At 44.9% G+C, this 13,279-nt stretch overlaps 1 protein-coding gene across 1 annotated transcript in view; it reads right to left on the bottom strand.

Annotated features, from left to right (window-relative positions):
* NRK (Nik related kinase) overlaps nucleotides 1-13,279 on the bottom strand; it is an 895,726-nt gene that overhangs the window by 24,359 nt on the left and 858,088 nt on the right. The window contains exon 30 of the mRNA XM_086918574.1: nucleotides 11,235-11,374. Within this exon, the coding sequence (XP_086774700.1) occupies nucleotides 11,235-11,374 (140 nt within the window). The remainder of the gene's footprint in view (nucleotides 1-11,234; nucleotides 11,375-13,279) is intronic.

Here is a 13,279-nt window from a genome sequence, read left to right as displayed (position 1 = left end):
CCTGGCCTGGCAGTTCAGGCTGGACTGCTCCCATTGAGCGCAGGGTCAAGACTGATTTGCATATGGCTGGGTCCAAACTGGAATGGCATGGTAAGCCAAAAAATGATGGATTTAGGCTCAGATCGCTGTACTTGTTCTGCATTCTGTCCATCAATTGTTCTATTTGCAATTTTTCACCCTGAGTGGGACGGGTATGCCTAGATGTGGGTCCCGTGCTCTCCATGCCACTGGAGTCAAGCTATCCTGGATGATGAGGGCTGAAAGCCCAAAACCAATCCTAGGATGCTTGTTTCCAGTCAGTTCGGGCTTGAATGCTCTCATTGGGTGCAGGGTCAAGACTGATTTGCATATGGCTGGGTCCAAACTGGAATGGCATGGTGAGCAAAAAAACGATGGATTAAGGTCCAGATTTCTGTACTGGGGTGAATGTATGACAATGTTCTGCATTCTGTCCATCAATTATTCTTATATTATCACATTAGTTTAAAAAATGAAAGCATAGCCACATTTTTCATTATACCTCAGATTATAGTGAGCTATTGATGGGGTGTTTACACTGATAGGTAGCTCTGAATGTGCTGTTAAACAGATATAGTTTGCATGGGTGCACAAAGAAACCAAAGAGATGTATGTATTTGAACAACCCATTACTTTTTTTAAAAACAGCTTCTGCACAGTGACAGTCAAAGGGTTAATAATATTTGATATCTCAGTTGAAATTAAACAGCTAGCTATTTCAAGGGTCAATATTACAGCCTTAAATCCCACTGCCAAGGGCTACACCAGTTGTTAAAGACCCTGAACCCGAGTTATAGGCTGAGCCGCAGGGAAGGGCCTATAACAAGGGTGAGGGCCTTTAACAGCAGATATAACCCGAGGCAGAAGGGTTGTAAGGCTATTAGAACATTCCAACCACTAAGCGAAGAATGTTCTAAATTAAAAAGGGAGAAACAGAAATACAAACGTTGGAATGCTGGAGCAAGAGGCTTATTCCAGCCATTATAAGCCCAGAGCCACTGCATTGTTTTCAATTGAGCTCTCAACATTCCAATGTTCTCATATAGCCTTGTAGGCTGCCGTAGCGGGCTATACCGGCCATTAAAGGCACGCTCCAGCGTTAACGGCCGAGCTGAAGGCGAGGGCCTTTAACAAGTGAGCTGGACTTAAATGGCCAGCATAGTCCAGCTACGGAGGGCTATAAGGCTATAAGAATATTCTGCCACTAGAAGGCAGAATGTTCTATCAAATAAAACAAAGGACTCTCGAAGCCCGAGGGGGTTTAAATACCCTCGGGGTCTGAGAGGGATTTGTTCACAGCAACAGCTGTGAACATACACAATGTGGAATGTTGCTCTGCGGGCTTTTACCAGCCCGCAGAAACATGGAGTACTCCATTGTATTCAATGGAGTGCTCCACATTCCAATCTTCTAATATAGCCTTAGATCCCAACTTAGTGTGCTCTCCTGACCATTAAAGGACCGCTCCAGCGTTAAAGACTCAAGCCAAAAGTAAGGGCCTTTAACAAGGAAAGGGGTCGTTAATGGCTGATAGAGCCCGCTACAGAGGGCTCAAAGGCTATTAGAACATTTTACCCATCGAGGGCAGAATGTTCTTATTTGTAAAACAAAGGTCTTACGGAGCTCGAGGGGGTTAAAATCCCCTCAGGCTCTGTGAGTCCTTAATATTGGATTGTTTCTGCTCCAGGCTTTTACCAGCCATTAGAAGCCCAAAGCACTCCACTGTTTTCAAATGGAGCGCTCAAGATTCCAATGTTCTAATATGTTATCAACCTTTCAATACCAAGGCATTGTTTAGAAACCTACCCCCATCATATTAAAGAAGCAGATGGGAATCAATGGATAGGTCAAAGCAGGATCAACCTATCTACGTTGGATTTAGAGATATAAACATTGAGGATGCTGCAATTATATTGGCTGTTAAACCCACCCTGGGAAAAATTATTACCACATGATAACTGTTATTTCCTGGGCAAGATGACCTCCCAATTCAGATTTTGTTCCAGGCGGCATAGGGATAAGTTATGGAAAGAGATTTTCTGACTTATAAAATCAGATGATTCTCCAGTTTCTGTCCTGTTTAGACAACAAAACTTCCTTCAGGGTTCTGAAGGAACTTATGTAGCCAAAAGCCATGATCCGTGAGCAATTGTATCTGAAATTGTGCACCCTTTGAGAACGATTTTAGATTTTACTCTGCACCTGTAACAAGGCTGTTAGATGCACGTTGGAGACTCATAAAGCTTCTTTTGTAAGTGCAGCTATTGTTGGCAATATTCTTTCCCTTCTAATAACGGTTCATTTTACCTGAATTTATACATGACCCCACAGTCTCTGGTTGAGATGTACTCCTTCCCACTAACCATGCTTGCTTGTCCTCTAGTGAGTGAAAATGGCAAATGGCCACTAACAAAAATTTGGCAAGGCGAATGGTTGGCTTTCTAGTGAGCCGGGGTTTTATGATTAAAATTTGATACGCTTGATTGGAAAGAGACATCGTAGCCCCTGTGGCATTGTATCATACTTCCTGGGTATGATTATAAATAGGTGTTAGACCTGGCATCCTCTGTGTGGTTTTCCCCTATCTTTTTGCCTCTACCTCCTGTATTTTTGATGCTGTGCTGGATTTCGTTTTTGCTGCTTCAGATGCTTTGGGCACTTTGCTACTGCTGATCAGTGTCAAAGTGCAAGTGCTCCCTGTATAAATTGTTATTGTGATTGGTTATCCCTGATTGGCACATTTGTATGACCAAGAAGTCCCTAGTAAAGTGCACTGAGAGTGCCAGGGCTGGTGATTCAAATGCTACTAGTGGGCCTGCAGCACTGATTGTGCCACCCACATGAGGAGTGCCTGCGTGCAGTCTGTGAACTGCCATGTCCTCCTGGTCAGTGTTCCCACTGACCAGGCCTAACCCTTCCCTTTCTGTGCACATCGGTCACCCCTATGGAAGGCCCAAGGTAACCCCTTGGGCAGGGTGCAGTGTATGTGAAAGGTAGAGCATGTACTAGTGCAGGTGACATGCGCTGATAGTGAATGACAGCCATTTTCGTTTTTCACTATTGTAAGGCTATCTTGCCCCATAGGCTATCATGGGGAATGCTGGCTACAGTGGCTACCAGCATATCCTCCCATAGGAGCAAGATAGGACATAAAAGTCTGGTATCCCTGAACTCAGAATTTAACAACACATCTTTTAGGAAAGGTTGTTTTTAAATCCTATGTTTGAGAACATCACTTTTAGAAAGTTGCTGTTCTCTTGTCTGACCTTTCTGTGTGCCATGGCCTGTTTGTGAATTGACTGTCTGGTTTGTGAGTGACAGGGGCTGGGTGGCTCCCAGAGGCTGAGTGGGCCATCACTTGGCTGAATAGCTCCATCTGCATCTAGAGTGGTGGGAGGGGGTAGCGCCTGCGCCTGAATAGGGCTGTGCCTGCCTTCCACAATGCTGGCTCCACCTCCTGCCCCTCTCTCTGAAAGGAAAGGAGAGGCCAGGAAAACAAAGTGCTCAAGAAACACCCAGAACTGTTTCAGACCGGGCTCAGAGGCCTCCTGCACAAAGGGAACAAAGACTTTTTGGGTGTATGAGTACAGGAACCCTGACTACAGAAAATTAGATCATCCTGGAATCAAGAAGGAACCTCTGCCAAGGAGAAAGCTGGAAGACTGAAGAAGGAAGACTGTCCTGCTGTTGCTTTGCTGGACTGACCTTCAGTTGCTTTGCTGCCAATGAAAGGGGAAGGACTTTGCTTTGTGCTGTGTCCCCTTGCTTGAAGGGATCTACAAGGGCCTGAGAAGAGCTGGCTCCCTGTTAAGAAGTCCCAGGAACAAAAGGACTTCACCCCCAGCTTCCTTGAACTCTGCTGAGAGAGTTCTGTCCTTCCTAGAGTGCTTGGGCCAGTTGTGGTGCCTCTGGAAGTTATGCCTTTGTTGGGAAGCTGGAAACCAAGATTTTAAAGAACTTTCTGCAAAGTGTATCGCATCGCTCGCTTGCGGAGCGCATCCCCGTCAGTGCGAGGAAATTCCCGCCGCTGCAAGGGCCGAGATTGTCGCAGCGCCTGTTGCCACTGCCAGAGTCATCGCATCCTTCGTTTGCGGGACGCACCAGTCCTGTGCGGGAAGTCTACCATCGCTGCGAGTATCTTCACAGAGCCTGTCGTCACTGGGTGAGATCGTCGCACCGCTTGCTTGCGGACCGCATCATGTTGCTGCGAGAATGGTCACAGAGCCATCGCATCGAGGGGCAGCGAGAGTAGAAGATCGTCGCTGAGCCGCGCATTGTCGCCACACCGGAGATCGTTGCCGCCCCGAAGATCGTCACATCGTACCTTTTGCGAGCCGCTTCCACCGAAACCTGTGCACTGGAATCCACGCAAGGTATCGCATCCCTCCCCATACAGACCGGGGGCGCCCACAACTTGCCCGCTACATCCAGCGGGGTTGTCGCATTGCTTCCCCAGGGTCTCAGGAGTGACGCATCGCTTGCTTTTCAACGCTACAGCTTTCACTTGGAACTTTTGTCGCATCTAAAGGTACTGTTGGCTAAACCGTGACGCAACTGTGGATTATTTTAACACAACCTTAAGAACTCATTTGAAACCATATTCTTGAACTGTGTATGTTAGATTTTTTTCGTTTTAGTCTAGTGTAGTTTAGATTAAAATACCTTTATTTTTCTAAACTGTTGTGGAGTCAGTTTGTGGTGTTTTAACTGTGTTACTGTGAGTGTTGGTACAAATACTTTACACATTGCCTTTGATAAGCCGGACTGCTCGTGCCAAGCTACCAAGGGGATGAATAGGGGTTATCTAAAGAGTGTATCCTTCTTACCCTGACTTGAAGCAAGGGTCCCTATTTGGACAGTGGTACCTACCTCTGCCAACTAGAGACCCCCAGTTCTAACAATAGGGATTAAGGTTGAAGACCTATCTAGATCAATCACAGATGTGCCTTGTACTGTTTGTTACCACTCAAAGTGATCCAACTTCCATGATCTGCCAAGTGAAAAGACACTGTAGCTCATTGTGGCATCTTCTTCTTGTTCCCTGATCTACTGGTGAAAACCCCAGGTGGTGATGCATAGAAAGGGAGAGGTATGATGCTGTGTTATTGCACTGCTCAGTATTCTGCATATTTTCTCATCATAACATAAAACATTGCTAGGTACACTCTGTTATCCTGGTGCCCTAGGAAATCCCTCTATTGCTTAATTGAGAATGTCCTCACAAGTTCAATGTTAACGTTAGAATCCTAGGGCAACAAAATAATGAGCTGCATAATAATGACTTTACGCAGCATGTGGTGTGCATTCTTTATGGTGTCCACATGGTACCATATAGCAAAAAAACTATATTTGAGTTTTTTCCTTATCTTTTCCTCTGTTCCACTAGTTATGTGACAGAAGTTGAAAAAGGTTATGCTTTAGGTTTTCATGTACCACATAAAAGTGACTAGAGATAGTTCGTGAAATATGAAACAATAATTTATAAGTAGATTACAATTTAGCAAAAATCCACTTTTAGAGGTACAAGTAATATAAGTTCAAGCATTACATAAAGAGCAATGGGGGTTTGGATTGTTATTTTATGTAGATGTTGCAAAGTACATTCTGCCTATTTAATACACGTGGATTTTTTTTGATTACCGGGTTTTGGAACTTTTACTATGGGTGAGTCTTACTACTTGTGTATCACCCACATTCATCACATGGTAAACAACTGCGTGTGTTTACTGCGTCAGTGCTCACGTTGTAAGATAAGGCTGCTGTAACACAGCAAGGGTGAATGACACGTGGCTGGTTACATTTGCACACATGTGCACATGCCTGTGCACACATGTGTGCGCTGCACAGGTGAGACTATTGTTGTGCGCAGCATGGCAACTGCAAACAGGTAGTCTGGTGATGTTAGGACTCTGAAGGGTTAGATATTGACCTGGGGTAGGCCTTCTAATATTAGTAAATACTCATAGGTAAATCCATTATGGTATACTATTTTGTCTGCAATTTATTATACACATGGGGGAAATCTGCCTTAGAGTGCATTTCACTTTCTTTAGGCCTTTGAAGTCCCAGGAGGTATGAAACTGGGGTGGAAAGTGTGCGCCCAATTCAAATACCAAGGTCTCTAGTTCATACATGTACACTTCATGGGTCATCCGGAATTTTCATATTACACTGACTCAGCTCAGAATCAGAGCCCAGGCCTTTTTTCACCTAGATGGGCCCAGTTATTTACTCTGCTCCTCAGCAGAGGGAACAAAGGCATTCCCCTACAAAAGGAGTAATTAACAGTGCTTCCCTCAGCTCCTGAGCAGGAACGAGTGGGGAAGAAAATCTGCATTATCTGTTAATTAACTGTCACACTGTACCAGGCCTGTAACAGCCCAGGCACACTGGACAAAGGAGGAAGCCCAGCAACTGGAGCCAACACAGGAGGGTGGGTCATCTTTGAGGTTTTGGTGGGATTGGATCTGGTAGTGATGTCATCGAGGGGCTGAGCTGAACCTCCCAGAGATGTGATAAGTGACTTCTGGACAGCATCATCTTGAATTGTCCCAGTAAGCTGTGCAGGAGGGTTGGGAAAGGGGTGACGGGGTGATGTGGCACGCTAGGATTGGCCAGGGGTGCATGGCTTCTAGAACTTTGCAACCCTTTTAAAAAGTCTTGCACAAGGGAAAGAGGCTGCTTTTTGCTGTGCTTTTTACTGGAACTGAATGGCGACAACATCCATGGAAGGTTGTATGACGTTACAACGCATGCTTTTACCCCGCAAGCCATTGCAACACCATTTTTAACTTTAATTTGCTGTTGGGGTGTGCTGGATGTTGGGATAGTATAATATTCGAACTCCAGTCTCTCAAGCCATGTTTTGTTGCAACAGCATGCAGGGTTAAAGCATGCGTTGTAGTGAATGGGGTGTAACGGTTGTTTAACTCCATGGAAATCTAGAAGCACAAACACCCTGACGCCCTAAAGGAATAAGGACTCTGTGGGTTTTTCGTCAAGGTCCATGGAGGCTGGCTCCCTTAACCCCCCACCCCCCCCCCCCCCTTTAAAAAAAGAAAAAGCACTGACTGGACAATCTTGTATTAAGGGTTATGATTGCGTACCAGCAAAGGGTGATTGCTAGCCTACACTACCTCCCCTGAGGAAATCTCGCTACCCTGAGAGAGTCAAGTGCTTTAACACAATGTCCTACAATAGACATATCTTGCAATGACTGGCTTTTGGAGGACGTGTTCTAACCCTGATCTACACTTTATCTTAGAGTCAATGTGGGAAGCTGGGACAGCTTCTCTTCTGAGTCCAAAGAGACATAGCACTCTCACTGTGTCATTCTTCTTGGTCGTGGGGCACAGAACCAGACTCTTAATAGGCCATATGTTATGAATTAACTCAGTGAGACTTCATCTACTCAACAGAATTAACAATATTAATAACACTTATCACAAAACACCAGAAGTACGACCTGCATTTGCGACTCACAATTTGCAAGGCGCTATTTGGCATGTACAACACTGTTTGCAATTCCCAATGGGGTCGCAAATTGGGAGGCTTATGAATATTGCGGGCCCATTGGGAATGACAGGTCCTTCCAGGGATGGTGACCTGCTGGGCTCAGCAGACCACCATGTCTGGGACTGCTTTTAAATAAAGCAGTTTTTTTTAATGCAGCCCGTTTTCCGTAAAGGTAAACAAGATGCATATTTTTTATTTTTTTAAATGAAACGTTTTTGTTTCATTGTTTAAGGGCAGGCAGAGGACCCTGAGACAACTGCCTGCCCTTAAATAATAATATTGCGTGGATTTGCCAAGGGGAAGGGGTCCCCGGGGATCCGTTCCCATTTGCGAATGCATTACTACCTACTTGAAGTAAGTGGTAATTTGGTAGTGTTTTGCGACCACAATTGCAGTTGCAAAACATTGGTACATAGCTTTGCAGTCGCTATTAGGAAGGGAACCCCCCCTTCCTAATAGCGAGTCGCAAAACAGTATTTTGCAAGTCGCAATTTATTTGCGAGTCTCAAAATACTGTTTGTACATGGGCCCATGATTTTTAGCATGTGCAAATGGGTCAAAGACCCTTTTGCACACGCTAAAAAGCGCCAGACATCTGGCCCCTGGTTATCATCACATCTGACACAGGGAACACTACAAAGAGTATTCCTTTCAGTTATACATTGCGCTCAAGGGGAAATGTTCCCCTAACTGGTGGCCTGCATGTGACTGCCAAACAGTTCCATCTGCACCACAGACTACATGGTGCCTGCATAGACATAATGCTGAAATTGTTTGTAAATTACACATAAATAGCATTGTGAATAAAGGCACAGCTGTAAGTCCCAACCAGTGAACTACTTATGAACTTGGGCCTTGTTAAAAAAGTTATATCTACTCTTGCCCTCACAAAAGTACACAGCAACAGTGTTTAAAGTATTCTTCTGTTGAGAAATACTTTAAAAGACATTTCTTTCCATCTGCTCTAGTTTTGTGCATAGCGTACTTCAAGGGCCGTATCACGATGGTCTACCCAGGCTCAGCACGACTGAGCATTTATTTTTAGGCACCTTCCGTGTTTAAAGTGAATTCATTTAACCCCAGTTTTCTCTGCCATCACAGCTCAGAAACTGAAAGAGGCAAAACCTTCTCACTATTTCAGAGCTATACTGTCCTGAAAATCATGCCCTAACTATGAGAAATATCGATTTACATGAATTCACTTTATACACTGCAAAGCATAACAGGCTCCCGAATTTTGCGCTATGCCAGCTCACCTGATCAAAATGGGGCCCCAGGCTGGAACAGGAGGAAAGAACAACCGGAGTGGTGCAGCAAACTTGCCTTGATGCTTCTTAATCAATCACAGAAAAGGTGATGGGAGGATGCTTGCAGTAAGTCCAACCACTGCCATTTGCCCAGGGTAGCATTCATTCCATCATTCTTTTGTCCACAATGCCACCTCAGATCAGCCTCAGCCATATGCAAATCAGTCTTGGTCCTGCTCCAAGAGGAGCAATGAGGCTCGAACTGCCAAGCCACATCCTCCACCCTGAACGGGAACACAAGTACCCGAAACTGCCTTCCGACTGACTTGGTCTTTTCAAGTGTATGTAGCATGGCTCCTGTAGCACAGTGAGCAAGGGATCCAAGTCTGGGCATAACCATGTCCACTTAAAGCGTTACATCAAACACACAAAAGGTGATGGGATGAATGCATACAATAGGTCCAATCACTCAGGAAAGTATTCCTACCCATTATTCTTCTGCCAACCATGCCACCTCAGATTAGACCCAGTCATATGCAAATAAGTCTTAGTCCTACTCCAAAAGCGACAGCCAAGCCCACACTGCCAAGCCAGGTCCTCTCTGAACAAGAACACAATCAAACCAAGAGCTACTTTGACCCAATTAAGCCACTTCAGGCGAGTGTGTCTTGGCTCCATTTACACAGTGAACTAGGGACCCATGGCTAGGCATAGCCTTGGCCACTTAGGGTGTTACATCACACCCACAAATGGTGATGGGAGGAATGCTTGCAGGCAAATGAAGACCAGCTCTGGTCTGATTAGGACTCTTCAGTTGGGTGTACCGGTCTCGGGTTTCTTGAGGTCCCTGCTGGAGGGAGACTTGCCTGGTTGTTCAAGAAAGACTGTTCCCATGAGGAGCAGGGTCAGTACTGATTTGCATAAGGCTGGCATTTCTCTGAAGTAGCATAGTGGGTCTTAAATTATGGACTGGGATGTGGGCTGAGAGATTGCCTGGGGCTGAGATTAATTTAAGTATTCCATCCTTCACCATGTTATTGTTGCAGTTACATGGGACGGGTATGTCCAGAGGAGAGCCCCATGTTCACTGTGCAATAGGACTCAAGCGTACCTCAACGATGAGCCTTAGGTGACCCGAAACCGATCTGGGGTTGCTTGTGGTCTCTTCTGGTGGGGGCAGTGCCTGGTAGTTTGGTTCAGGCTGTTCTTTTGAGGAGCAGGGTATGTACTGATTTGCATATGGTGGGCCTTTGTCTAGTGTGGCATGGTGGATGAAAAAAAACAATGGCCTAGAATGCGGCCCGAGTAATTGCCAGTGGCTGAGATTAATTCAAGCATTCCATATATCACATTGTTTTTGCTGTTGTTTTTTTTTTTACCCTAATACAGTCAAGGATAATTGGCCATCCTCTGCCTGCCTGGGTAGTGATAAACAGCCATAGTCCGAGCGCAATGGGATCTTCCTACCCCATGGTCCTGGCACCACTGCACCTGCTGCACTAATGACAGATCTACCCCGAAGAAAAAAGAGTAAACATGAGCAAAGCGTACTAGTGTTTGCGACCCAAGTTTGCATTTTTTTTAGGAAAAAAAATGGTGTACCTACTAAACATGTTGTTAACTCGTCCCATAGTGTATAGAGCTGTTTCAGTCATAAAAAAAATCTATTAAATGAATTTCTCCTTGTGCAAAACAGCCACATAGGTCAGGACCGGGCCCTTTTGTAGCAGACTTCGCTCCTTTCACAAGAGAGGCCATTATTCTGCATAAGGCTTAACTAATCTATAAGGGGGTGGTCGGGCACATGCAAGGGAACTCCCACCTGCACTTTCTGTTGCCAAAAATGCACCGGCAGTGGACTCAATGTTTAGACCGCGTGGTGGCCGTCTCTACTGCTTCGGCAGTGGGGTCAGGGTCCCATTGAGGTGCCTCGAGTCTGTCTAGGGTCGGTGAGAGGACGGGCGGCGTGCATTCGTCAAGCTGCAGCTGAGGCTGCAATTGTCAGCTTGCATCTGAAAACTGCATATCCGGGCACACAAGCCTGACTTGGGAAAGGAATCCAGGGGCGTAGCTACCGTTGGTGCAGTAGGTGCAGTTATACCGGGGCCCACTGATCCCTGAAAATCACTGTATTTTGTTGCCACACTTTGCATTCACCAGGGCCCAGGCATGCAAACTGCACTGCTTAGTGAAGCAAATTATACAAACGTGCTGACCTTTGAGAAACCCACCTCATGCCATCTTTTCCACAAAAGTAGGTTAATTTCTGCACGTCACACAGTTTGCATGCCCCACCCCCATCTGATTTCAAATTGGAGGAACTGGTTTCACCTTTTGCTTCTGAAGAAATAATGTTTCCTTTTTTAAATTGTTGTTAGGCTACTTGAGAGGAAAAGTGCAAACAACAAAGGAGTCGCTTAAAATCATTCAGTGTGAAACTGTAAAAACGCTTACCTTGTCATTTCTTTCGCAGAGAAATTTCAGCTTCTGCGCTTTCTTGTGCATGAACACACCTTCTAAGTTTCCTGTTTCTCCAGAGCGCAGTTCAATGGCTTTCTCTCCCCAGCCCATGACCTGGTTAGACTGCAGATAGGCTGAAAAAACACAGGTATTCTCAGATTAGGTACAATCTTTCTGTGAGTGGAACAGACTTTAGGCTTCCTGACTACGTTTATAAGCTGTGCATATTAAGGGACTGCTGTAGAAAAAGCTCAATTGGTTCTTAAGGATGACATCACAGAGGCGACAGGGAGAACAGCTATCATGAGAGCTTTTGTTTTAACAACGAGTTCACTGCATAACCAAGTACATCAATGAACAGGTCACTTGTTTGTTGGCATCTTAGAAATGTTCTCTTCTTCTTGTGGTTGCAGTTGTTTTCCCAGGCTCAGAAGAAACTCGCCTGAAACACTGGCATGTTCCTTTCTTATTTCTCAATCCTACCTCGTGTTAACAAAATCGTGTTGCCCACGAACTGGAAATATCCCTTTGCCTTAATACCGTAGCCTTAATATGGAGGACAAAAATATGGGCAGGCAAGTATCTGTGTAGATTTTCTATGACTAGCACCACATATATTTCCCCTGATAATATATCGCAGGAATACAGATGCGGAAGTAAGAATTGTCTATCTATACTTCTCTACGCACTCTCCTTTCGATATTTTTGTCCTCCATATTTTGGCTACGATATTACCATATAATAATATTCCCTGCTTGATATTCCAGACTACAACAACCACTAAAATAGTGAGTTTCCGGCCTTGTTACCTCTTCTTTGCCAGCCATAACGCCTCTTGCCAAGGAGTGATATCTAAAGTCCAGTGTGAATGTTCTTGTGGAGATGCCTATGAGCCAGTCTTAGCAATAGGTCTAACCAGAATTTACAGAATCTACTGAAAGCCCCCCAATGCCCGAATTCCTCCCTGTCATAACCAAAAGCTTTTCTGTTGCACCCCGCCATTCCTGGCATAAGACGGGAGGGAAAGGTTTTTAGGTATCTTTGCAAGGATTGAGAAAATTGAGCAAAGCTGGGAAATAACCTCAATCCCATTCCCAATCTTCAGGGACAAAAGGCAGTTTCAGGAGGAGGTGGGGAATTGAGAGGATCGGGATGAGCTATATCATCCCAGTCTTCCAAACTCAAGCTTGGCTACGGAGGAAGGAGAGGGTGTAAAGAAGGTGTTAGGAGGGAACAGCGGAAAGAGGGAGAAATGAGACAGCACTAGAGGGAAAATGTGAAGGATCTTTCTCTTTCTATGACTCAGAGAGCCACAACAGAGGCATGGGAGAAAGAGGGCAATAACAGTGGCAAATAAGTGACGGATATAGAGAAATCAGAAGGGCCCTGGCTAAAATGGTTCAACCAGTGCCACAACTGAGAAGGACATAACTAATATGCAGCTATTGGACACGCTTGAGTCATGGTAGCCAATCTTGCTCTTAGAATAGCCTCTGAGCCTTCAACCTACTGCAGAAATACCAGAGTTGCAGAGTCACCAGTCTAGTCCTGGAGATACGCCTCAGACAAGCAGAGGTAAGCCAGCTAGAGTAGAGTGCAAAGACCAAGATAAATCAGAGAATCATGTAGAAGTCAAGGAAAAAACAAACATACACATCAAAATGTAAAGACACTGGAATCACAATTTACTTGTCCACAAACCTCAAAAGTAATAGCAAAAAGCACATACATGTATGTGGGTGCTATAGAATCCAGCTATATCAATGTTGACATTGAAAACACATTTGCATTGTCCACGCACAAACTTAGACGTATAAATTCACACACCATTGACCCTTTCAGAGTCTCATACGAATAGAAAGTTACGTTTATATGCCTTTCTGTGTGTAGGGTTTTTGGTTCTGTACTTCTGTGCCTTACGCACAAACCGACCACTTTATAAAAAAAGCTGAAAACACATAGGGCCATATTAACAAGAAAGGGCGCTACATTATTGTCGCTTTTATCGGCAGGAAACTGCTGATAAAGCGGTGATAATG

This window comes from Lissotriton vulgaris, chromosome 4_1, assembly GCF_964263255.1.
Source record: "Lissotriton vulgaris chromosome 4_1, aLisVul1.2, whole genome shotgun sequence".
Lineage (NCBI taxonomy): Eukaryota > Metazoa > Chordata > Amphibia > Caudata > Salamandridae > Lissotriton > Lissotriton vulgaris.
This window is presented reverse-complemented; position numbering and strand designations above follow the sequence as displayed.